The following is a 26,025-nucleotide window of genomic DNA, read 5'->3' as shown; positions in this document are numbered from 1 at the left end:
GTATCGCCCTTTTTTGCTTGACACCATTTAAAGCAATGAAAATGTGATACTTACAGCTCCAATTCCAATGAGTTTGTCAAAGTGATGAATATAAACATGTACAAACACTCGGAATAATCTGGTCATGATTTTTTTTACTATCTGCAGATAGTTTTTAGGAAAAGGCACCCCTGTTGAAGAAAAGAAAAGCCAACATTAAGTGAAAAGATTTTACAATCATTCATTTAATTTTTAAAATTATTTAATCAATTGAAGTCTCAAATGATAAAATATTGGTTTAATTTCCTCCATATAAAAATAAAAAAAAGAAAAGAAAAATCTGTATGATGTACATACCCATGGCTGAACAAAAATGTCATATTCCAAAAATAACAAATTGATCAAGTATTTTTTTTTTAACGGGGAAAACCAAATTTTATGAGGAAGTATTTGAAATAAAAAATAAAAATTATTTTCTATAAAAAACAAAACAAAAAATCTACTTGAGCAATTTACATGAATTTTGGAATACAAGCTTTTCACTTTGTGACAGATACATACATTATAAAGATTTTGCTGTATTAATTTTTTAATATAGGTGGAATTCTGAACAACCACCAAAATATTTACAAATTATATACATTTAAACTTGATTCTAATATGAATATGTAGTTTTAATTTTCATAAACTAAAAAATAAATGTATATAATCAATATTTTCACTAGTTTTATAACTTTTACATATTTTGTCGGTTAAATTTTATTATTTTAAATTTAAGTTTCTGATTTAAGAATCTTTAGTTTCCAACTCAATAAATTAAGTAATAAAGTTAAGTTAACAATAATATTGTATTGAATAATAAAAATTATTAATAACATCAAAGTTATCAGATATTTCAACTGCACATAATATTGTTTTTATTCATGTTTAGGAAAAAGGAAGTCATAGATTATTTAATGCAGCAGTTATTTATCAGTAATGCATTTGGGCATCAATATTAAAACATATAAAATCAATGATTTTTTTAAATATTACTAAAAGAATGAAAAAAGAACTATTTCATATCTTGAGATGAAAAAAAAATAATCAAGCCAACCTTATAAAGATGTGAAACAAAGTCATTGTCACTGCAAAGAGTTTAGCACTTTGTGATGATCTCATAAGAGACACTAATTATCCAAATTTTTTTAATTAGTAATAGATTTTCTGCTATACATATCATCTTTCCAAGTTGACAGCATTGAAAAAGTTTTATTCAATAATTATATATCTTTTAAATATGAACATCTATGGCATTTTTAAGTTTAAATTTAGATTTATATAATTGTTTTCAATCATTCCTTCTATATATTTAATCACAAATTACATATGAAAGTATTCCTTAGTATAGGAATTGAGTTATGCTTAGAGAAAAAAAAGAAAAAAAAACATTTTGTTTTAATGCATTGTAATTTGCAATTTACTAATGAAGCCATCCATCTCCAAGTTTCTGTGTATTACCCCCACCCTCTTTCACTATATGTTGTTAACCCCCTCTTCCCACCTTATTTCATACAGTTTATCGCTCCCTTTCCTCTCACATTTTATTACCTTTGAATAAACAAACTATATAACAGCAAATTAAAATGGCCCATTACAAACATTAGGAAATATTACAAGTATTAATACTATTTAAGCTATAACTGGATAAAAGAGATAAAAAGGGAGGGATACAGTGAACAGAACTAATTAAATGGCTTTGCAAACACACTTTTCCTCGGCTCAAATAATATAATCTGCGTTCAACAGGTAGTTCATCGGTGTAGCTGGTTCTGAAAGATTCAGCCCTTAGACCAAGATATTTGCTAGAATACCAAAGGGCCCTGATTGCACTAGCAATATATGTACTAGTGCATATCAAGGATGATATGTGTGTGTGTTCGCTGATATGTGTGTGTGTGTGTGTGTTTGCAACATAAGAGAAAATATGTTTGCCATGTGGATAAAATAATATATCAAGGACTGCGCAAATAAAAGAGAATTTATTTGGGAAATTGTTTTAATTGATGTCAAAAGGAAATTAGAGGAATTAACTCGTAGCAAAAGCTGGTTGGCTCATTGAAAGAAGAACATACACCACCCAGCACTCAGATCTGCATAAAAAACAGTGCAGAGCGGTTTCTGAGACAGACAGACAAATCGGGAAAGATGACGGTAGCAGTACAACATGGTAGTCCAGCTCAGTTTAGTTGAGTTCACAGTGAGTGGAGTGACTCAGAGGCAGGCACGTTTCAGCACAAGTGATCAGTCAGGGAATGAAATCGAAAAAAATAAAAACTCCTAGAATAGCCTTTCTCGAAAAATGGAAATCAAAACTTTCTCTGATGAGAAAGATGGCAAACCCTCAAAATGATAGAAAATGTTTCTGACTTTAGAGAGAGAAGAAGAACATGAATTAAAAAACAAAACTTGGCTTCGCGAAACATCTCATTCTCTGAACCTAGCCGTTGAGTTTCGTAATGTTTATTTTTATTTTTGATCTTTTTTCTCTTCCTCACTTTTACCAACGCTGTTTGACAAATGTTACTAACCTGTTTGATATTATTCTCAATACAATCGCTTTGAAAACAATCGGCATGAGTGTTCCTTTTCTATTTTTGGTAAAAATATATCTCCTGCTGGCCTTGCGTTAAGAACGGCGTATCAACCCATTTTGGCAGACTTACTAGATGATAACTAGAAGCACAATATCAGAAACAAGTCTTTTTAGTTGTCTTTATAACATTTCTTGAGAGGGGGATACAATTGGGGCTGTCACCAGGTTTGGTTTGGTTTAGTTTTACGGCATATCAACCTTTTTTGTTTTTTTTGGTTATTTAATGCAGTTTCATTTTTTTTTTTTTTGTGTGGATTAGATATTTTAATTTATTCAGTAAGTCAACCTTTTTTGTGTCATTAGGTGATGTGCTTTTTTTTCTTTTTCTTTTATATAGATTTATTTTTTCAGAAATTTTAGTATTTTGTTGGAATTTATTTTTTTAAATAGTTCTTTCATATTGTTGTAATTGTAATAATTTTGCCAGATATGTGCGAGATCGACACAATCCAAAAGAAAGTTTTTTACCATAAAAGGTTCTTGGCATGCAAAACATTCTGGAGGGTCTTCTTTTTTTAACAGGAAGGAGCGGGTTATGTGCGTGTGTTCTATGTGAATACGGGACAAAATCACTTCCTCTCTACGTGATCTTCTGGCATCTGGTAATCGTTCTTCTATAGTGGGTTTAATCTTGAAAAGTTTTTTATTAGGACAGTTATTCCATCTTTCTTGCCATTTCTTCATAATGAGATTATTTATTTGTTGTTTGTAGTCAGAGCGTGGAATTTTTACATTGCTTTCATTTAGTTTTACAGCGTTTTTGGCAGCTATGTCGGCTTTTTCATTGCCCTGAATTCCAAAATAATTGGTGATCTAGCAGAATTTGATACTTTTGTTTTGTGAAAAAGTGTGTATTTTTTGATGAGTAGTGGGTTATTTAAATTTTTATTCTTTAAGGATTCGAGTACCGATAGGGAGTCTGAAAAAATTATAAATTTGTTGTGGGTAAGGTCAGTGATGAGGTCTAGTGCCATATCTAAGGCTGTGGCTTCGGCACTAAATATTGAGGCATGGTCTGGTAGTCGCTTCTGTAAGGTAATGTTAGTGGATATGACTCCGCATCCGGTTCTGTTGCTGTCTTTGGAGCCATAGGAGTTTTTCTTGATAAGTTAGCGGATGGGTTTGATTTTTTGGGAGGTTATTTAATTCAAAGATAATTTCAGGTTGTTTTAGTAGCCAGGGTGGAAGGCTTAGTTGGTTGACATCATGGATATTGGTGATTGTGATAGCTGCATCTTCTACTAGTGGTTTTGTATGAAGACCAAAAGGTTTTATAGCTTTTACTTTTTGGTCATATAGATTTTGGTAATTTGGATTGAAGGTTCAGTTATGGGTTGGATTTGTTGGTTGTAATTTTTTCCTATCATAGAGTGAGTAATCTAGTGAGTTTGCAATGCAGTCATAAGCAGAATTGTCTGGGCAAAAGAGAATTTTGGCTAGTTTGTTGCGTCAAATTGATAATGGGGGTTCGTTGGTTTCTGCATAGAGACTATCGATGGGGGAAGTTTGGAAGGTTCCCAACGCAAGCCTGAAGCCCTGATGTTGAACGGTGTCCAATATCTTTATGTAAGATCTTCTGGTGGCACTGTAAATGAAACTGCCATTATCTAGTTTCGATCGCACTAGTGATCTATATAACTTTAATAGGGTTTGTCTGTCTGCTCCCCAATCTGTGTGAGCAATGACCCGCATTAGCTGGAGAGTTTTATTACATTTATTTTTAAGGTGTTTTATGTGAGGGATGAATGTAAGTTTTTTGTCTAGTATTAACCCTAAGAATTTATGTTCATTTACAACAGGAATCGGAATATCATCTAGTTTTAAAAGACGATCTGAGTGCAGTTTTCTTAGTTGACAAAGTGTATACATTTTATTTTATTAATGGAAAATTTGAATCCATTCTCAGTTGTCCATTTTTTATTTTATTTTGTCAATGCATTGTTGAAGTTGACGCTCAATTAGATGGATATGTCTCGAGCTGTATGCAATTAAAAAATCATTAACATATAGAGAGCAATCCACGCCTTGGTTTATGCATCCAACAATATTGTTAATTTTTAGGCTGAATAATATTACCGACAAAATACTTCCCTGTGAGACTCCTGTTTCCTGTTCCTTGATGTCAGAAAGGCATGTTCCTACACGGACATTGAATAGTCTATTGTTGAAGTTGTTGATGAAGATGGGCAGTCTTCCTTTCACTCCAGCTTCTTTGAGATCTTTCATGATGCCATACCTCCATGTGGTATCGTATGCCTTTTCAAGATCAAAGAAAATAGCAATCATATGCTTTTTTTGTATAAATGAATTTCTGATGAAAGTTTCTAAACGAATTAAATGGTCTGTTGTGCTCCGATGTTTTTGGAAGCCGCATCGAAAATTAGTTTTTGTTTATTTGTTTCCAGAAACCAAATTAATCTGGTGTTGACCATTCTCTCCATGATCTTACACATGCAGCTTGTTAGAGCTATGGGGCGATAATTGGAGGGGTCAGATGCATCCTTTCCTGTTTTTGGTATAGGAATGACTGTGGCTTATTTCCATGTAGCTGGAGGATTGCTATTGATCCAGATGTCATTATAAATAGAAAGTAAATACTTTAATGGTTCATCTGGTAATTGTTTTAGAAATTCATATGTTATCTTATCAGGTCCCTCAGCCATGTTATTGGCTTTTTTTTAATGAATCCTTTAGTTCATGAATGGTAAAAGGTTTGTTGTATTCTTCCTCATTATTATTTTTAAAGTTCAGTTTGTTTTTTTCTGATTCCTGTTTAATGATCTGGAATTTTTTATTGTAATTTATTGTCTAACAATAAATTATTTGCAATAGTATCTGCAAGCAGGTTTGCCATGTCCTCTTTTTTAGTTATTTTATTATTGTTTATACAGAGGTGGTTGAGAGGGAAATGGTGTTTTTTCCTGATATTTTCTGAATCATATTCCATACAGTTTTGTCTTTGATGGTCTTATTGATTTTAGATACAAAATTCTTCCATGATTCCCTTTTAGCTTCATTTATTGTTCGGCGTGCTTTAGCCCTGCATATTTTAAAGTTGTTTAAATTCTGAGTACTTGGTTGATTGTGGAATTTTCTTAATGCAGCACATTGTAGCCTGATAGCCTTTTTACAGTCATTATTAAACCAGAGACGATTATACTTGGTTGATGATTTTGTTTTAGGAATACATTTTTCTGCTCTTGAGATAATGGTATCCGTAAAGTGAGTAATCGGGTCTTTCTCATGTTTTCCAGGTAGGAGTTTGTGTTTGCATAGTAATTTGAATTTATTCCAGTTAGCTTTTTTAAGGTTCCAGTGAGGAATTTTTAAGGTTATTTCAGAACCTAAGTGTTCTAATGTTATTGGGAAGTGGTTACTTCCACAGGTATCCACATGCACTGTCCAATTGTAATCTATAAAGATACTAGGATCACTTATAGAGAACGAGTTTGTAGCGGAGTGAATAAAGGTTGTTTTTTTGTTGTTATATATGCATAGGTTGTCGTTGTTAATATTTTCTATAGTGATTTCTTTTCTGTCTGTGTTTGAACATCCCCAACTAACATTATGACTATTAAAGTTGCCTAATAATAAGGAGCGAGGGAGTTGGTTGATGAGTTTTTCTATTTCAGTTTCATCTATTGGATCGTTTGGAAGTAGGTAGATGGAGCAAATTGTGATCATTCTATGTAGGGTGGTTGTGACAGCAATTGCCTGTAAGTTAGTTTGTAGATTTATTTGGCTTTGTGCTGTGGTTTTGTTAATGAGAATGGATGTTCCTCCAGAAGCTCTATTTGGGTTATTTGTTGTGTAGTTGTATTCAGTAAAACTTTGGAGATTGATATTTTCAGATGGTTTTAAAAAGGTTTCTTGCAGGCATATTATTGTGGGGCATAGATCAGATATTAGTAGAAGTAATTCATTCCGGTTGGCTTTTATACCTCTGCAATTCCATTGGATTATTTTGTTGGCCATAGTTTAGATTTTATGTATTTGATTTCCTTTTGTCTTGAGAATAGGGTTGTTTTCTTTTTTATGGGGGGGTTGGAAGTTTTGTCTTCTATTTCCATTGTTTCCAAGGAGGTTTTAAATTTATTTTGGTCTGTAGTTCTTGTATTTGAATAATTGGACTGTTTCATGCGCGTTTGTGTATATGTGAGCTTTTTATCTTTGGTAGATTCAGTTTCTGTTTCCATGGCTTCTGGTTCTTTGTGTTCAATTGGTTTGTTAGCTTTTATGCTTGATTTATCTCTGGTTTTAGACGTTGAGAGAGATCGTGGTTTGGTTTTTGTGGGTCTAGTTTTCTTCAAGGAATTTTTCCCATTTATTGTTCTTGTTTGTTCGGATGTTTTTGGAGTCTTTATTTTTTTGCTTGTTGTTATCTGTTTTCATATTAGAACTCTTGTGGGGGATTGAAAGACTCTCCTTATTGTTGGTATTCTGCTTCTCAGAGTTCTTGATCGCCAATGTCTTAAAGCTATTGTAGAGGGGAATTCGTGGGTTTATTTGTAGTTTTTGTTTAGTTAAGTTTGGTTCTGGTTTGTTTTTTGTCTATTGGGTGTGGTGTTTGGATTTTTGGTTCTAGTGAGGTTTTATTCATATTTGTTTTTTCATTTCTTCAATTGTATTTATCAATATTTTGATTTGGTTGGTCTTGGATTTTAATATCAAGGTTTGGTGTACAATAATTGTTGTTGTGTTTATTGGTGTTGGGAGTATTCTTTTTTGTTATTTCTGAATATTTAGCTGTTACTGCCCTTTTCCTTGCTTCTAGGTAGGTGATGTTTAATGAGTGTTTAATTTTTACAATTTCCTTTTCTTTTTTCCAGATTTCACAGTCTTTGGAGTAGGCACTGTGATTTTCTTTATAGTTGGCACATTTATAAGTTTTTTGACAGTTGATATGATTGTCGTTTTCTCCACACCTTCCACACACTGGCTGGCGTGTACGGCGTGTACATCGGTCTTGATGGTGACCAAACTTGACATTTAAAGCAACGCAGTGGGTTGGGGATGTATGTTTCGACTCTTAGTTTCTCGTAGGCTATTTTTATTTCTTGTGGAATTTTTTGTTGGTTAAAGGTTAGTATATACGTGTGTGTGTTATCATTTCTCCATTTTTTTTATTTGAATTCTTCTGACATCCGTTACATTTTGTTCTTTTAGATTTGAACGGATTTCGTCGATGGAGCAAAGTGAAAGATCAGGGCTTTTCATCACTCCTTTGCCTATGTTTAGTGTTTTGTGAGGGTATGTTTTTATTTTTATATTTTCAAAATGTTTTCATTTTAAAAGTTCATCTGCCTGTGCTTTAATAAAAATTTCTATCAGAAGAATACCATTTCTTAATTTTTTGACGAGTTTAGGTTTGACTCTTTCTGATAGTATTTTTTCTATCTTGAAGGGAGAGAGTTTGGTTAAAGGCACTTCTCCAGTTGACTCCATTACTATAAAGTTTGGATAGTTATCTGGTTTCTCGTTCATGTCACTGTTTGAACTGTCTAAAAATCTTTTTTTACTTGGATTTTTATAACTTATATTGGGTTTTTTTTTAATTCATCATCCCTGCTCCCCACCCACCTTGGAGCCCTACTTGAGATGCGCACAGGGGGGGGGGCATTCGCCCTGGCTACAACATGGTTACAGGTATGATATACTTGTACATAATGTAGGCTTCGAGCACATGTGTATCTTAATTTCTCCCATACAAGTAAAATATGAGAAAGATTAGCGAAAAACATCCATGTCTAGTTCTTGTTCACTATATACAATTGACCCTCAGCCACCGCTTTCACCACTTATTTGGAGATCAATATTGATGGGGGAGTGTCGTGTACTATTAGATTTGGTGCAGATTATATGTGCATAAATGGTGAGCTAGACGTAACCAGCCAATTGATCAGATCGAGCCTCTCCGACCGCCTGTCTGGCTCAATACAAGGCCAAAGTGGAGTGTTGCAACTATCTTTATTTCCCTAGGTATCAGTTGCTTAGCCACCAGGATCCTTTTCATAGACATTATGGGATGTCACCTATGGCCAACAGGTGGGCGCATTGAGGGACTTTTACTTTCTGCAGGGGAGCAGTCAGTGTATTCTAAAGCCCCACCAACGGGGTTGGGAAGTAGGGAAGAAAAAGGAGAGGGGAAGGGGCTGTTGTTTTTGTTTTTGCAGAACATAATTAAGTTTTACAAAAGAGAATAGAAAACAAAAACAGAAAATCGATGTAGGTGCATTTCGTCGCAGGAAGCCAATAGACAGCCTGATCTGGTAGCACCAGGTTGTGACCAGAATGACTTTGGGAAGAGACTTCGTTGCCATAATCAGAAACTGTAACCAAAGAGAAATTGATGCAAGGATTCAACTGTTGAAGAGAGGAACATAACAGAAGAGAGCAGAACAACCAATCACACGTGATTGGGGTAAGTGACCCTTATTTTTTGGGGGTGACCTGTCTTTTGTTTAAATTGTCAGTTGTTGTTTGTGGTCATTATTGTGCTTGACTGGTTGAAAGAGAACATGTGTTCAGAAAAAAAGAGGGAGAGAGAGTGAGTGAATGTCTACAGAGCGACTGGATGTGGCTGGTTCAACAGTATCAGTAGAAATGGAGATGGGGGAGGGTAGAAATTGATGAAGAGGCACAGAGTGATGAGTTACGAGAGAGGTTCATGAGCTCAGCAAGACACATCTTTCCGGAGAAATCAGTCCAAGAGAGCAGGACAATTCAGAGGCTGTAATAGATCTTTAGAGATACTATTGCCGATTGTGATATCAGGGCAAAAGTTTTAAAAAGGAAATCAAGGGAACTAAGGGAGTCCAAGGATGAGTACTGCTGCCACATCTGGGCAGGAGCTGCTAAAAACAGCCTATCCTGCCTTGACAGAGTACAAAATAGACTTCGTGGCTTAGTGGGGGATACCCTTTTCTCTTCCCTGCAACCTCTCTCACACAGAAGAGATGTTGCGAACCTGTCTTTGTTTTATCGTTATTTCCATGGCAAGTGCTTGTCTGAGCTCCAATCTCTTGTCCCCCCCCCCTCGCCAATATTTCATGGAAAACACCTGTCTAGCTGAAAACACTGTCAATAATTTTCCCCACTCTTTATCTGTACTTAAATCAAAACGTAGATTCCATGAACAAAGCTTCTTTCTTAGAAGTGCACGCCTGTGGAACTCTGTTCCATTTGTCTATTTCCCATCTGACTACAACTTGGATGCCTTCAAGTCCAACATAAACAAATTCCTGATAAACTGCCCCCTTAAGTAAGACTTTATCAAATCTCCATTACTAACGATTACTACGATATTACCCCATTGATTACTGCACAATAACCCTTATCCCTGAGTGGCTTCTGGGCCTTGATAAGTGGTGACTACCATGTAACAAAAAAAAAAAAATCCCTAGACTTGGTCAAAACAGTTGCGCAAGCATGGGATTGTATAAGAAAATCTCCAGAGTGAAGGACCATTGCTAATGACAAGAGAAATGGATGGCGGTTGAAACCCATCGGTAACTCCTCGAGATAGGGAGCAGCCCGGAATAGGTATGCTTTGTGTGTTGACATAAGGGACACCGGTCAAGGAGCTGTTCGACATGTGGGGAGGTAAGCCCTGGCAGTTGAGGCCGACCTGCCGAAAGTGTGGCAGGTTGGGATATCAGGCAATGTGGCGTACAAGCATGACTGACCGAAGGTTGAGATGGCAGAGTGACACCATCCCTAAAAACTCACCTAGTGGTAAGACCCAAGAGAATAAGAGAGGGGTTACCCAAGGGAATAAGAGGGGTTACCCAAGAAGGACGTAGGAGGCTGTGTAGTTCAGGTCATGACAAGCCCTCTTACGGGGGAAGATCTCCCTGTTGCCGGGCCCCCACAATGAATTGCAGGAATGAGTGGCACGAGCCAAGCGGAAACTTAAGTTTTATGAAACCGATGCAAGATTTTAGGTTGACCTATCGCCTGTTATTGGGGACGTGCATGCTATGACAATCTGGATGATACCAATACTGGTGGCTCCTAATCTCTGCCACTAATTCTCTCTAGATCCTCGACTGATCTAGCGCTTCATTTCTGCTACCCCAGAACCACTGAGTGCACTCTTATCCCTCTGTTGGGCTTCTAAACCAACCATTTCTAGTCCTGTGGTTTATAAATACCACGGTCTGCAATAAATCTTTGCCTCATCCTTCATGAGGGATTTACATAGAATTCCTCTCTACTTAACAGTCACATAGACATCCAAAATCACACAGCTAAATACAGGGTAAATGTGATATTCTGGTGGTTGCAATGATTTCCACTACATACGGCATTGTCAAGGAACAGTCCACACTTATTTTGCCTCCTGTCTTCCAACTGAGCCAGTGTTATGTATAACCCAGATTTCCTTTTAGTACAGTCTGCTACAGGTACTAACGACAAGCTAACACCAGTATTTGATGCTATTAACTAGAGTAACAAAATAAAAAATGACATTTTAATTAGAAAAGTCTTTTCTTTTAAATGCATTTGGAAAGTTGAAAATTCTAAAACAATACTCTAAAACAATTCATGCAAAATATATTCAGAACTGACATTTCTAAAACATTTTGCACTTTATCCAATTGAACTTACCAACTGTAACTGGAAATATTGTTTCCTCATTAATTTGACTCTCCACCCAATCCATCAACAATGATATATAGACGGGTGCCGGTAACGCAGTAGGTTTCTTATAATTGACACCATCACACCAATGATATTCATATCTGAAAATCACAAAGTGACATTTGCATTATCATGTTTTTACTTGAAGCTTGATTGCTATAAATTATTTTTTTTCAACTATACTTTTTTCTCTTACAAATTATTCTTTTTCTTTTATGAATAGAATTTTGAAAGTTAAATTGCCTTCAAAAAAAGGACATGAACTAGTACAAATACAAACAAAACAAACACACGGCTAATGAAATCCAAATCTAAATAAAATAAACTCTTCTGGTTTATAAAAAAAAAAAACTTTTGTCTCAATGCAAGCAAAATTTATAATATAAATCTCACCTGTTTGTTTAAATGTATGTATGTCTGCCTAAAACTTTCAGCGGCAACAGATTTTCACAAGATCGGTATTATTTTGAAGCGAGACCCTTCAGAAGAAAATATCGAAAAATTGGCTAAAACGTTAATTCCTCCACCCTTAACTGGGCACTTTTCTGCAGGGAGGGATCACTTTTTTCGCTGATATTTTCAAAAGTCATCCCTTCTTTTCAATTCTCTAGCCTTAATTTAAGCCTACTTCACTTCCGGTTTGGTGATGGACACAGCAAACATGTCACTTTTTTTTTTTCACATTCTTTTACTCCTTCCTGGTACGGGTTCAAACCTGCCTGCCAACTACCACTTTTTTTTTCTTTCTTTTTTTTTTTTTTGCTCAACACATACCTCCAAACACCCGGGCAACGCCGGGCAGCCAGGTGATTTTTATATAAAATAAATTTAAAAAATTAATGCAAGCCATCAAGTCTTAATTTAAATAAAATGATCACAAATGCAGGGTTAAATCATACTTAAATAAAAATAAGGCCGATAGCCATTAGTCGCGTGCTTTCGTGTAATGAAAGAATGCGTGAATGTAAGATTGACATGAAATTCTTAAAGATAAACTAAAATGACTGAAAAATGGGCTGAAATGACTTAAATAAATAAAAAGTAAATGACTTAGAATGACTTTAATGAACTTATGGATGAATTAAGTGACCTTAAGAATGACTTGAATGCTTAAAAAATAACTGGAATCCTTAAAAACAACTTGAATGATCTGGAGAATGACTTGAATGGCTTTGAAACTAACTGGTTGCAAAGTGGGTGATCATTTTACATTAAATTAATACAGAAAAGTGATCCCCCACTTTATATCACAAAAATTATTTGATTTAGGGAATTTGAAATGTTATATTAGCTATGTGGCCAAGGAAAAGTTACAAACATAAGTACAGCATGTAGTAAGAACAGATACTACACTTTGATCTTGGTCAAAAGGCCAAGAAAAGGGTATTTATTTGCTCACCCACCGAGCAAATTAGGCACAAGGCCAATTTTTAATGTGAGGAGATGAAGGGGAAATGGGGACCAACTCCCCGGGGAGTAGGGGAGCTGGATAGTGACAATTGGTATGAAGGGTTGCCCCTACATTGACCATATGGTCTTTGCTTGCAGTATGTGCCGGAACAGATACTACACTTTGAGATATTAAATCCTTTATTCATGTTAAAAATACATTGAAAAGCAACACTGAACAAAAAACTAAGGCACATGGCCAACTCAAAAGGGGGGGATTGTGGGTGTCGTTGGTCATCCTTGTCACTCCAGAACGAAACAAAATCAAAAGTTTCTCCCAGCTAGTATCTTTCACCATAATACTGCATTCACCCTTTCATACTGGGGGACATCCTACTTAACTCCTAATTTTTAAAACATTTTTTATTGACGTATAAAAACAAAAAAAAAACTAATAAAAATGGTACAATAATTCATTTGTGTCGAGGGTGGGGGGGGGGTGATTAGTAGGACTAACCCCGTCTAGTTGATAGACTGCCCGTTCCACTAGGTTTGTAAAAGGAACCTGGCTTTTGCGGGTCAGTTTCTAAGTGGGGATGCCCTCTAGATGGGGGTGAATGGAGAAAAGAAAATTTTGTGGTTAAGGAATGGAGGTTAGTTTGTATTTCTTTCTCTCCAAGATGGGTGAAATTTAGAGGAGGGGGTGAAAACAAAAATTGCAAGAAGGAGGGGGTGGGGATCTTGGAGGCTTCCTAATCAGAGAGGGATGGGACACACACTTAGCTAGCTGAGAGGCTATTTGTTAAATTTTATTTTACGGAACTGCACGTTCCACACCTAGGCGGGGAACACGTATTCAAATTTGGCTCCTCTTCGTACACACAGACTTGCTACCTGTATCCATCTTCTGTCAAATGCCGCACGATGCAGCCTTCTTCTATGACATCTGATCTTCACCCGTAGTTGGTGTTTAAAGAAAGCGATCAGATCCTGATCAGACAAAGACAACACCCCCTGGCAACCTTGCAGACGCGACGTCCTAATCACCATTCTCGCCACGGCCAGGATCGTAATGTAGACTTTCCCGGTCTCACATTGTCCACGACATTGGATACGGTAATTGGGCGAGGATGCTCAGGATCGATGCAAGCCGTCACCTCGCTGACATACGACCAGTACCGGCGGAGTTTGTGGCAATCGAAGAAAGCATGATCAGTCGTTTCTACGGCCGTTGTCCCACAACGGAAACAATCAGGCAATTCCAAAAACCCGGAACTGCATTGTACGTTGTTGAGTGGAAGTGCATTTCGGGCCAATCGCCAGGTCAGAGAGAACTCCGAATTGTTCAGATGACTCGAACCTGGCACCCAGCTCCACACGGAGCAGATCTCACTCTGCTGCCAACCCAAACGCGCGCATAGCGGGTCGTCGGCAGCCACCTTCACTAGATCCCTGTGGAGTTCCCTACGGGTAGCAGTCACAAGGTCGCTGGACCATGGTAGTTGTTTTAGCACGGCTTGGCACTCTTTCATGTAGGCAGATTCTCCCCGCGGCCTGCAACGGCTCTCGATAGAAGGGTCGAGAACGAGGTCGGGGAAAGCGGCACTAACCACAGGGTGCCACGGTTGGTCATCTTGCATATAGTGGCTCAGGAAGGCCAGCCTCTCAGCATCTCGATGACACTTCAAATCCGGCATTCCCAAGCCTCCCTCACAGGGACGTTGAATACAGACCTATCTGCTCACCCAGTGTTTTCCTCTGTCCCAAAGAAGTGAGGACAAGAGTTCGACAAGAGCTGTTAAGTGTTGTGCAGGCAGGGGAAGTACGGCCAGTCGGTAAAGGATGAGAGGAAAGACGTAAGTGGCGCACGCCTCAGCTCTACCCTTTAAGGAAAGTTTCCTAGGAAGCCACGAATTGACTGCAGCCTCCACCTTTGACCGTACCTCCAACCAATTTTTGTCAAGCTGGAGACCCGGCCCGAATCACACGCCAAGGATCCGAACCGGGCCATCTGTCCAGCTGAAGGGCGCTGGGAGGTTGGTGTTGCTACTCCAGGCGCCCAACCGCAGTCCTACCAACTTGCTGCGGTTTATCTTGGTCCCTGGAATTCTTTCATACTGAGCTTGCGTCTCCGACACGATCTCGCTTCTCTGAAGCTTGACACAAAGATCGTGACATCACACATACTTTGATCTTAGGCCAAGAAAAACTTCAAAAGCTAAGAACAGCATGTATTAACAACAGACCTTTGATCTTAACCAAAAAGGCCAAGCACAAAAGTGTTATCGACAGACCGAGGGAGTGACTTATAGAGTCGCTTCCACGCGACTAATAATAAAATTTAAAAACGCACAATTGTTAATAATAAATATGGAAAAAAAAAATCCAAATAAATATGCAAGTTAAATCCTGCCAGGGAAAGTACAATTACTAAAATTTCATGCCCAACCTTGACCAGCCACAAACACATAGCCTCTACCAAAAATGCCTTTGAAGATTGGTGAAACGTCCTCTAATATTCAATAAGCACTGAATAATATCAATATCACTGGGTATGATGATCAATGACTAAAACAGATGCTGCGAGCCAACTATCACCTTTCTGGCCAAGTCCTTATCATTCTTAATGGCACCATTTTCCAAAAAGACCTGACTCTTGCACAAAGATCTTCACACTTGAGGTGTCCAATATATATATACTTTGTTTTATCGAAACCATCTGACGAAATCCCAAACCACCCGTGCAAGATTTAGCCACCCACATCACAGAGACTCTTGAAAGGGAGACTTTGTTGATTTAGTTACATTCCTCAATGCCCTGGAAAGAAATTCATCTGAAAGATGATAACCCCAATCATATCCCCCAGTTTATAGAAGTGGCCAACTGAAAACTTTGATTGGAACAGTGACAGCAGGCAGAGCTGGTGGTTGGTCCTTGTGTGTTTTGTGTTTGTTGCTGGAATCAAACTTGATGTAGGACACAGTGAACAGCCTGCTCAATCCACTCCAAGCGAATGGCATTACAGTTACAGTAGTAGTTTGAATAATCCAATCAATCTGCATCTCAAAATTCACAAAACAATTGTTATTTTGATATAACATACAAGTCATAACACGTTGCGCTGCTAGTTTGTTATAAAGGGTTCAGTGCCATTGAAGTTTTTATTTATTAAAAGTATTGTCTTCCCAAACCAATCATCACATTTCCAAGGAAATAAATGCCCCCCCACCCCCACCACTCATATTAACAGGAAATGCTCCTGATGAGAACTGAAAAATACTCATTTGAAGTTTTTATTAAAAGATGTTAGGAGTATAAAATTATGTATACAATTCAATGATTCATTTAAAGATTTAATATTTTGCTATAAACATAGAAAAGAATTAGTACTCACTTAGGCCCACCGGACATTGTTGGACATGTTTTTTCTGTACAGTGTTCACATATAGTTCCATACAGTAAATTAATCCGGTTAAAGAAATCAACCACTGAAATAAAACATTTTTAAAATTAATAGAAATCCACTATTTAGAAGCATGGTGAAAATGAAATTCAAAACATAAGATCAGACACATGCATTATTTTTATTTTATGAATAAATATTTATTTATTTAAAATTTCTAATTATCAGCTTATACTAAAGCTCTTGTTAGGAATGTTTAGACAATACATTTTCTTTTTTTAATTTTTTTCTCATACTTGCCATGATGGTGTTTGGCACAGTCTCTAGGTATTGAAGATAAAGATTGTATGGTCAAGTTCAGTGTGTAAGCACATGTCTAAAGTTAATAGAAATCGACTGCATGGTGAACATTTTTGTTTAGATAAGGTTTGCAATGAATAATGAAATCAAATTGACAAATGATTTCAAAGTTATATAACTAAATATAATTATTATAAAAGAAATCTGCTAGGAAAAAAAAAAAAAAAGGAGGGGGGTGCAATAAGAAAAAAAAAAACTAGACCCTCGTTAGTGTAAAGTAATAATTATTTTAAATAATTATTACTTTATTATTGTTAATCCGATTGGTCTAAAGTTTTTGATAAGAATATTCTGCAGTTATAGATTACATAACATTCACAACCACTGTGAATTTCATTACCATCTCTTATACAGAAGACACACGCATCTCATGGAGAATTGGAATGTCTATGAGACACTGTGCCTGAGTATCTTTGTACAGAGCTTTGTCAGGATAACTTGGCCCTAGCATGAGGATGATTCCCTGTACAAGTAAACTCTGACCAAATATTTTTAAAAAATCATAGTATTGTGATGTAAAATCATGACTGGCTTATAATGTCGGAAAGCCATACCCCTCACCCCCATTTCCTCCCAACACCCACGGTCTAAAACCCTGATCCAGAAAGATAACCCTATCCATATCCCTGTCACAGTATATCTCTCTTTCTCTAATTATGCCCTTGCCCTTCCCGAAAGTAAAGGACATGAAGTAATTCCAAAAGGAACAGTATTGGCACAAAAAATGCCAAATGTGGCAAGGAGCACTTTGAAAAATCATTTGATATTCAGACAGTATTTGGCGATGCAAAAAAACCTCGCATCTTGGCGGCCATGCTATTATACGAATCCACAGCGTATCAACCCCAAACACAATGTTCCCAAGTTGATTCACATGGAGGTGACTGAAAGAAAAGGGTGAAGCTAATTGCACACAAAAGAACTTTGAACCCATGTTTGGATTTTGATTGGATCTTCCTATAATTATATATATGACAAAAATCAAACCTATAACGAAAAATTGGTTTGCTGCCTCACCAAAAAGCCAATGGGAATATTTACCAGAAAGGGACATTGCTAATTCCATTAAAAGGGAAAATGAAAGACAATATTGGACTATGTCTGGACTGTATTATTGTACAGAGTTCTCAGAAACTTTGGGATCAGACATATTACTTCTTTTTGAGATTTTATTTTCTCTGGATTACTGCGTGTGTCAACCAGTCGAGTACTCTATATCCTCTATCACCTCTTCCCCAGTTCGCCCCCATCCCTATTAGACAGCCAAACTAATTTTACAATGACATTCATGTTTAAATGTTCTTTTTTATTTCTGGACTCATAATATGAAAAAGACATTTTTTTTTTCTCTCATGGCTGGCACCTTGTTGTATATCTATTTTTTTAATTATTGATGTATTGCAAACAGAGAAAGACTTATTTCATAACTTCATAGATTCTGCACTCAACACAGAACCGGCTTCAAAGCCGGGTGGGTGATGCCCTTTTCTCTTACCTGCAACCTCTTTCTCATAGAAGAGACATTATGAGCCTGTCTCTTCTCTATTGTTATTTTCAAGGCAAGTGCTCGTCTGAGTTTACATCTATGGTCTTCCCATGCCAAATTTTCACAAAAAGCACTCATTTACCAACAATTTCCCTTACTCTATCTGCACCTAAATCTAAATGCAGATTCCATGAACAAAGCTTCCTAGAATTGCCCACTTATAGAACTTGGTTCTGCTGGCATGCTTTCCAGCTGATTACAACATGGTCATCTTCAAGCCCGATCTACACAAGTTTTTGATGTTTTGCTCCCTTAAATAATCAATTTCTACCCAACTTCTACCGCCAACGATCACTGAGCTGTTGTTTCAGCGACCACTTTACACTCATTAACCTATATCCTAGAGTGGCCTTCAGGCCTTGATAAGTGGTGACTCCCTTTAAAAAAAATTTTTTTTTAAATTAAAAGAGTCTTTTGGCTAATAACAGTATTCAAGGCCAAATAAAATCTTCTTGGTATGACTACCACACAATGGCTTCTACAAGGAATAGTGCATCTTTTTCAAGTGATGTTGCCTCTAATAACAGCACTAAGCTGGATAAATGAAGTCTTGTCCTGGAATCTGATATGACCAAGCGATCACAAGAAATATATACTCTAGCAAGCAATTAAAGAGATGAACATTAATGTTCTTCATTTCTTTACTAGCTCAATATTTTGGAGGTAAAGGAAAACTTTAATGGAACACTCAGGTATCTATGTACCTCATATAGAGATCATGTGTTAGTACCAGGAAGGAGCCCCTTGATTTCTGAGAAGTTACAATGAAGTAAAATGAAAAATAAATATAGTATTGACTAAAAGTCCAAGATTTAAGCTTTAAAAGTAGTGCATTGGTGGAATAAAGCCATACTGATGAGAACTTATAAAATAAAACATGCATCTGTGAATGTTAATATTTATATATGTGTGTAGCATTCTTCCTTTCAAATATTTTCTGAATAAGACAGACATTCTGTATCTATTAGATCTGTTACTTATTTTTTCAAAAATAATAAACTGTTATGAAATAAATATTAATAACAAACTCCTATTTGATGTAAGTTACTAGCCAAACCCACTTGATTTTTAGAATATGACATCTTCGTTCTGTGACGAGTATGTACATCATAAAGATTTTTCTGTATTTTTTTTAAATAAGCGTAATTCTAAATATAGAACAAATTTTATGTTGATACTTGAAGGTATAAACATTGTTTTCTTTGGATGTTTTTTTTGTTAAAAAAAAGGAGTATATTGTTCTATCAAATTTTTCTTGTTTAAATAATTTAACTTTGTTCGTTTTATTAATAAAAAAAAGTTGAAAAGATATTTTTCACTCAGTAGGTGAGCCTTGGAAGATTGTCAGTGAAAGAAATATAATCGCCAAAAGATAAGCGTTTCATTATTTGTAGTTGCCACTTTGAAAAATCACTCGCAAATGTGACTGTTTCACTCGCAATGTAGAACCCTGTGTGATGATAATACTTTATTAGCTTCCTCAAAAAACTTGAGTCAAACTTTAAATTATAGAAAGTGAATATTAGAAAATAGTCGCGATTAAATATACACTTGAGACTGACAATTTTTCTTAAAGAACTCGGCAACATTAAACAAATTCTCATCAATAACTATTTCCCAAATCGTATAGTCAGTCAACAAATTAAATTTAATTAAATCAAACCAGCTGATACAAATAAACATTGGATTTATTATTATTATTATTATTATTATTATATATGTAAAAAAAAAATTTAAAGTTAACATTGTATGTAAAAATAATCTCTTACTATAAAAAATTAATGTTTATGGCTCGTCCAAAATTGAAATTGTGCAAGATAGAGGAGATGAAGATATAAAGGCGGCAGTGTATTAACCATTTTCTATGAACATTTGTCAATGATGGTGGTTGTTTTTGTTTTATGGCATATTAACCTTTTTCAGGTTATTTAATGCCGAATCTAGTTATTTTGAGGAACGATTTTTAATGGAGTATTTTTTTTTAAGTCGGATTCTATTTAACCCATAGTTGGGACCATAACAGGTACTACCACTCCGGGTCAGAGTGGACCTGGGAGCAATGGCAATTAAAGGGTGGCTCCACACTCCCCAAGGCCCGCAAGGTGGAGCCTCACCATCGGATATAGTTTTAGGTCATATCTAGGACCGTTGTATAAAGGATTCTTTTTAAATTTTTTTATAAAAGGCCAATTTTTTTTAAGATAGGAGAGTATGGTGTGGGGATTGTTTTTATCAAATAACTCTTTAATATTGATTTCTTTGTAGAATCGATTTCTTACGGCTACAAAATCAGTACATTCAGTTAATATGTGTTTGATTGTAAGTGGTGTTTGACAAGGTATACAGATGGGTTGGCTTTCTTTTTTTAGGAGATATGAGTGGGTTAAGTGAGTATGGCCTATTTTTATTCTTGTTAGTTTGACTTCTTCTTTTCTGTTTAGTTTTGTATTTTTTTCTTGTTTTTTGATTTTTGGCATGATTTTGTGAAGTTTATTGTTAGGGTGTTCATTCCAGTAGCTTTGCCATTTCTGTTGTATATGCGTTGATACGTCTTTTTAGATCTATGTATGGAATTTTAAAATTTGCATCGATTGGGAGATTTAAGGCGTTTTTTTGCTGCAGAATCTGCTAATTCATTACCTTTAATACCGGAATGGGTCAGTATCCAACAGAAAATGATTTCTTTTTTACTGTTCTATTCAGTTAATTTTTGGAGTAATTTTGCAATTAGGGGGTTGTCCATCTTTTTATTTTTAATCGCTTTTAGAGTAGATTGGGAGTCTGAAAGGATTATAAATTTGTTTTTTTTTGTTATTGGAGGCGAGTTTGAGAGCTAGGATTAGAGCATGTATTTCAGCACTGAAGATTGAGGTTTCTTTTGGGAGGTTTGATTGTTTTTTTATTGATTTATTGAGTATTGCTGCACTGGCTGTTGCGTTATTTTGTTTAGACCCATCTGTATAGATGCATGTGTGGTCTGGATACCTTTCTTTGATTTTATCGAGATCATCATAAGTTATTGGATGAGTATGTTTCTTTTCATATTTACTTAAACTTAGGCCAATGTTAGGGGATACAATTTTCCAGGGAGGGGTTTTGAGTAGGACAGTTTCATGAATTTTAGTTATGGGTAGACTTGCTTCTTTGGAAATCGATTTTATTCTAAGTCCAAAGGTTTTGATTGCATTTTCTTTTTTGTCGAAAAGGTGTTTACGGTTTGGATTTAAAGTGCTATTGTGTGCTGAGTTTGTGGGGTTGGCTGTAAGTTTTGTGTAGTATTTTAGACCACGGTTTTGATTTCTGAGCATTGGAGGAGTTTCATGTGCTTCTGCATACAGGCTTTCTACAGGGGAGGTTGGAAATGCTCCTAGTGCTAGTCTTAGTCCTGAGTGACATATTGTGTTGAGGGTTTTTAGATATGACTTTCTGGTGGATTGATATATGAAGCTAACATAATCTATTTTTGATCTAATTAATGCTCTATATAGTTTGAGTAGTGTGTTTTTGTCAGCTCCCCAATCTGTATGGGCAATGACTCGTAGGAGTTGTAATGCTTTATTACATTTGATTTTGATGTGATTGATGTGTGGAATGAAATTTAGTTTTTTGTCAAAAATGATTCCCAGGTGCTTGTGTTAATTTACGAATGGAATTTTTTCGCCTTCAATCTGTAAGGTTGGGTCAGGGTGGAGTTTGCGTTGGTTACAGAAATGAATGCATTTTGTTTTAGTTTTGGAGAATTTGAAACCATTTTTCATTGCCCATTTATTAATTTTATTTATGTTATGTTGTAGTTTTCTTTCAATAGTGTGAGTGTATTTAGATCTGTAGCTGATTGGGCAGTTATCTACATATACGGAGCTATGTATATCAGGGGACAGTTCTTTTATAATGTTATTGATTTTTATGTTAAAGATAGTTGTTGATAATATGCTGCCTTGAGGCACTCCTTCTTGATTTTGTGGGTCTGATAAAGTTGAGTCTATGCAAACTTGGAAAGATCTGTCTGTTAGGAAGTTTTTTATGAATTCAGATAATCTGCCTCTTAGTCCGATGTTGTGGAGATCTTTTATGATACCGTGTTTCCAGGTAGTTTCATATGCTTTCTCAAGATCGAAAAAAACAGATGTTACGTGTTCTTTATTGATAAAAGCTTCTCCGATATAATTTTCGAGGTTAGTGATGTGGTCTATACATCCTCGATTTTTTTGGTATCCACACTGGACATCAGAAATTATTTTGTTGTCATCTAGATACCATATAAGACGGTAGTTAATCATTCTTTCGAACGTTTTGCATAGGCAGCTTGTGAGAGCTATTGGTCTGTAGTTTTCTGGGTTTGATGTATCTTTTCCCAGTTTGGGTATTGGTATTATTGTTGCATTTTTCCATGAAGTGGGGAAATCTTTTGTTTCCCATATTGTATTATAAATTTTGAGGAGGAGTTTTAATGATTCTGGTGGAATTTCTTTAAGGAAGCTGTAGTGCACTTCATCTGGTTCTACAGCTGAGTTATGGGATTTTTCTATGGCGGTTTCTAGTTCATTGAGGGAGAAGATTTCATTGTAAGGCTCTTGGTTTTTGGAGTTACAGTTTATTTTGTACTTTTCTTCATGTTTCTTAAGTATTTGGAATTGTCTATTGTAGTGTTTTGATGATGAGTTTCCGGCAAAGGTTTTAGCTAGTGTGTTAGTAATATCTTTTTTATCACTTATTTTCTGTTTATTTGTGAGAAGGTGTTTGATTGGATTCGGATTATATTTTCCAGTTATTTTCCTAATCATTTCCCAGACGGTTTTGGGTTTAGTGGTGATGTTGATTTTGTTGACAAATTTTTGGGTATGCATTTTTTGGCTATTGTTATGAGTACTTCCGTGAATTCTTCTATTGTTTAGATTTGATGTTCTGTTAGTTTTAGTGAACAAAGTTCTTTAAATTCGGCCCAGTTGGCTTTGTTTGTGTTCCACTTGGGTATGTGGTTTTGGATGGAATTACTGTAATTGATTATAATAGGGAAGTGATCACTTCCACAGGGTTCTTCGTAAGTGCTCCATGTATAATCCAAGAAGCTTGATGGATCACACATAGTAAGATCAATGGCACTAGTTGATCCGTTTGTTGGATTTAAGTATGTGGGATTTTTTTGATTGAGAAGGCACAAGTTATTTTTGTTAATTAATTGTTCAATTTTGTTTCCTTTTAAGTTTGTGACTTCGCATCCCCATAACATACTGTGGCAGTTAAAGTCTCCTAGAAGAATGAATGGTGAAGGTAGTTGGTTTATTAAATTTTCTAGTTCATTTTGATTTATTGGTTCATGAGGAGGGAGGTATATTGAGCAGATTGTGATTGTTTTGTGTAATGTGACTTGAGTTGTAATTGTTTGGAGATTTGTTTTGACAGAGAAATTGCTTTGAGGTATGTTATTCCTTACAAGAATTGAGGTGCCTCCATTAGCACGAAGGCCTGAGTTATGGAAATAGTTGTATTGTTCATAGTTTGGTGTTTTGAAATGGTTATTGTTTTGTAGGAAGGTTTCTTGTAAGTAAACAATGGCTGGGTTGAAGAGTGAGATAAGTATAAGAAGTTCATTATAGTTAGATCTTATTCCACGACAATTCCATTGGATAATTTGTTGTGTTTTATTTCTATCCATGAGGCTATTTAGTTTTCCTCTATTTCCATCTCTTTAGAAGTAGAGGGTTTATCTTTTGTTGGAGTTTGTGTCTTTGGCGAAGTGTTTTGCTGGGTTTTTTTCTTTTTTTTGTTTGAATCTAGACGTCGATCTGGATCTTGCTTGAGATGTTGCCGTTTTGACTTGTTCATTTTTTCCCTTTTGATTACTTGTGTTTGGTTTCTTTTATTTATCTAGGGTGTTTTCGGTTTCCATTTTTTCTGGAATTTGGAATCTATTTTGAGTGTCTATTGTTTGGTTTTCTTCTTTTCTGGAACGTTCTTTATTTGCTGTTTTATCATTGCTTATGTTTTTATTAATTTCTGGTGGTTGTTTTGTTGGTTTCTGTAATAATTTTTTTAATGGTTCTGTTGTGGATGGAATATTATTTTCTTTGTTTGGATTTGTTATTTCTATTTTGTTTCCCAGATTTGAGTATTTTTCTTTTAGGCTATTTTGAAATTCTGGCCATTCTTTAATATTTAATGTAATCAGTTTGTTTATCAGCTCCCTATATTGATCATATATTTCATTATGTTGGTATGGTTTAGTTGTCTTTTTTGTTGTCTCAGCATATGTGTTGTCTTTCATGTATGTCTCAACTATTTTTTTGGCTTCTGGAAAGGTTGTGTTTTTTTTGTACTTTACTTCTATAATTTCTCTTTCTTTTTTATATATTTTGCATATTTTAGAGCAGACTGGTTGATCTTCTTTGCAGTTTGCACATTTCGCCTCATTTATGCATTTTTCTTCGGTGTGGTCAGGCTCTTTATTGCCGCATTTTCCACATATTTTTATTCCTTTACAGGCTTCTCTATGATGTCCATATTTTTTGCAATGGAAACATCTTAATGGGGCTGGGATATATTGGTCTACTTTTACATTTAAGTAGCTAATTTTTATTTCCTTAGGTATTGTTGATTTGTTAAACGTTAATATATGTTGGTTGTTATTATTTTATTGTTTCTTTTTATGTTTATGCAGATGTGGTTGATTACTCCTTGTTTTTCTAATTCGGTTTTTATTTCTTCTTCAGTTGCCAGCGATAGTTCATAACTTCGAATTACTCCTTTCGAAGTGTTTAGTGTTTTATGGGAAAAGACTTTGCACTTGTACTCATGGAAGTTCTTCATTTTGAGTAGAGATTGAGCATCTCTAAGATTGGTTATCTCAACTAGTAGATTTCCATCTTTTGTTTTTTTGATCATTTTTGGTTTACTTTTTGTGGATAATGTTTTTTCTATTAGGACAGGTGATAAATTTCCAATTTTTTTATTTTTGATTAATTCAATAACCAAGAATCGTGGGAAGTTTCCTTCGTCTATGGTTGGAGCAGATTTTCTAGTTTTGAATTTTTGTTAAGGGGGAAACCCCATTCGCCTTGACCATGTCGGGGCTACGTGGAGGATATACTCTTTTGGTAAGGAGTTCTCAAGCACTATATTTTCTGTTCAATATGTCCTCAAAAATACATTTGCTCAGATGGAGTGTTGAGTTCTGGTCTTTCCAATTGATTGACCCTTGCCACCGTCTTCTAGCACTTACTTGGTTTGTCTATTTTTTGTAGTGGAGGAATAAATAAAAAAAAAAAATTTTTTTTTAAAAAGATGGGAGTACCTTTAAGTTTCGTTCTTTGTTGTGGTAGTTGGTACTTTGGGTGTAAGTGCTAGGGCTTGGCATGACTGGCCGATTGGTCGGATCGGGCCTCTCCGACCGCCCGTCTAGCCGAAGTAAGGGCCGAAGTAATGTGTTGCAGTGCCTAGACTTTTATGCACCCAAGTCTAGGTTAGCTCAATCACCAGGATCACGTCCTAAGGCATTACGGATAGCAACCCACGGCTAACTGGTTGCCCCATCGAGGGATTTTTACCCTCTGCAAGGGGGCAGTCGGCTTATTCTAGTGCCCTACCAACAGGGTAAAAGAAAAAGTGGGGAGGGGGGCGACAGGGTTGGTAAGTAGGGAAGGAAAAGGAAAGGAGAGGGGAAGGGGGGGTGTTGTTTTTGTTTTTGCAGAACATAATTAAGTTTTACAAAAAAGAATAGAAAACAAAAACAGAAAATCGCTATGGGTGTATTTCGTCTCAGGATGCCAATAGACAGCCTGATCTGGTAGCACCAGATTTGTCAATGAGAAAACTGTTTAAAATGAAGATACATTTGCTTAGTCAATCAAAAGAATGTGTTAGTTGCAATTGTTTCAACATGCTAAAACGTTTTAGAAACATGGACCCACCACTTTACTGTGGAATCAAATTGACAAAGTGAAGAAAAGCAGATGAAATCCATCCAAAGTGACCAAAAACACAAACATCAGAAGTTAAGGTTTTGGCCTCTATATTTTTGGATTCTCATTGATTATTGTGAAAAAGAACCATCACTAACAAATAGTATATGG

General features: G+C 35.8%; 1 protein-coding gene across 1 annotated transcript in view; it reads right to left on the bottom strand.

Annotated features, from left to right (window-relative positions):
- Positions 1–26,025, bottom strand: part of LOC145276901 (MOB kinase activator 3B-like) — a 71,312-nt gene that overhangs the window by 3,316 nt on the left and 41,971 nt on the right. The window contains exons 4-6 of the mRNA XM_080128347.1: positions 16,042–16,135; positions 11,225–11,358; positions 55–170 (exon numbers count right to left, since the gene is read on the bottom strand). Coding sequence (XP_079984473.1) covers positions 55–170; positions 11,225–11,358; positions 16,042–16,135 — 344 coding nt within the window. The remainder of the gene's footprint in view (positions 1–54; positions 171–11,224; positions 11,359–16,041; positions 16,136–26,025) is intronic.

The sequence above is a fragment of the Euprymna scolopes genome, chromosome 5 (assembly GCF_053919585.1).
Source record: "Euprymna scolopes isolate OS-2025 chromosome 5, ASM5391958v1, whole genome shotgun sequence".
Taxonomy (NCBI): Eukaryota; Metazoa; Mollusca; class Cephalopoda; order Sepiida; family Sepiolidae; genus Euprymna; species Euprymna scolopes.
This window is presented reverse-complemented; position numbering and strand designations above follow the sequence as displayed.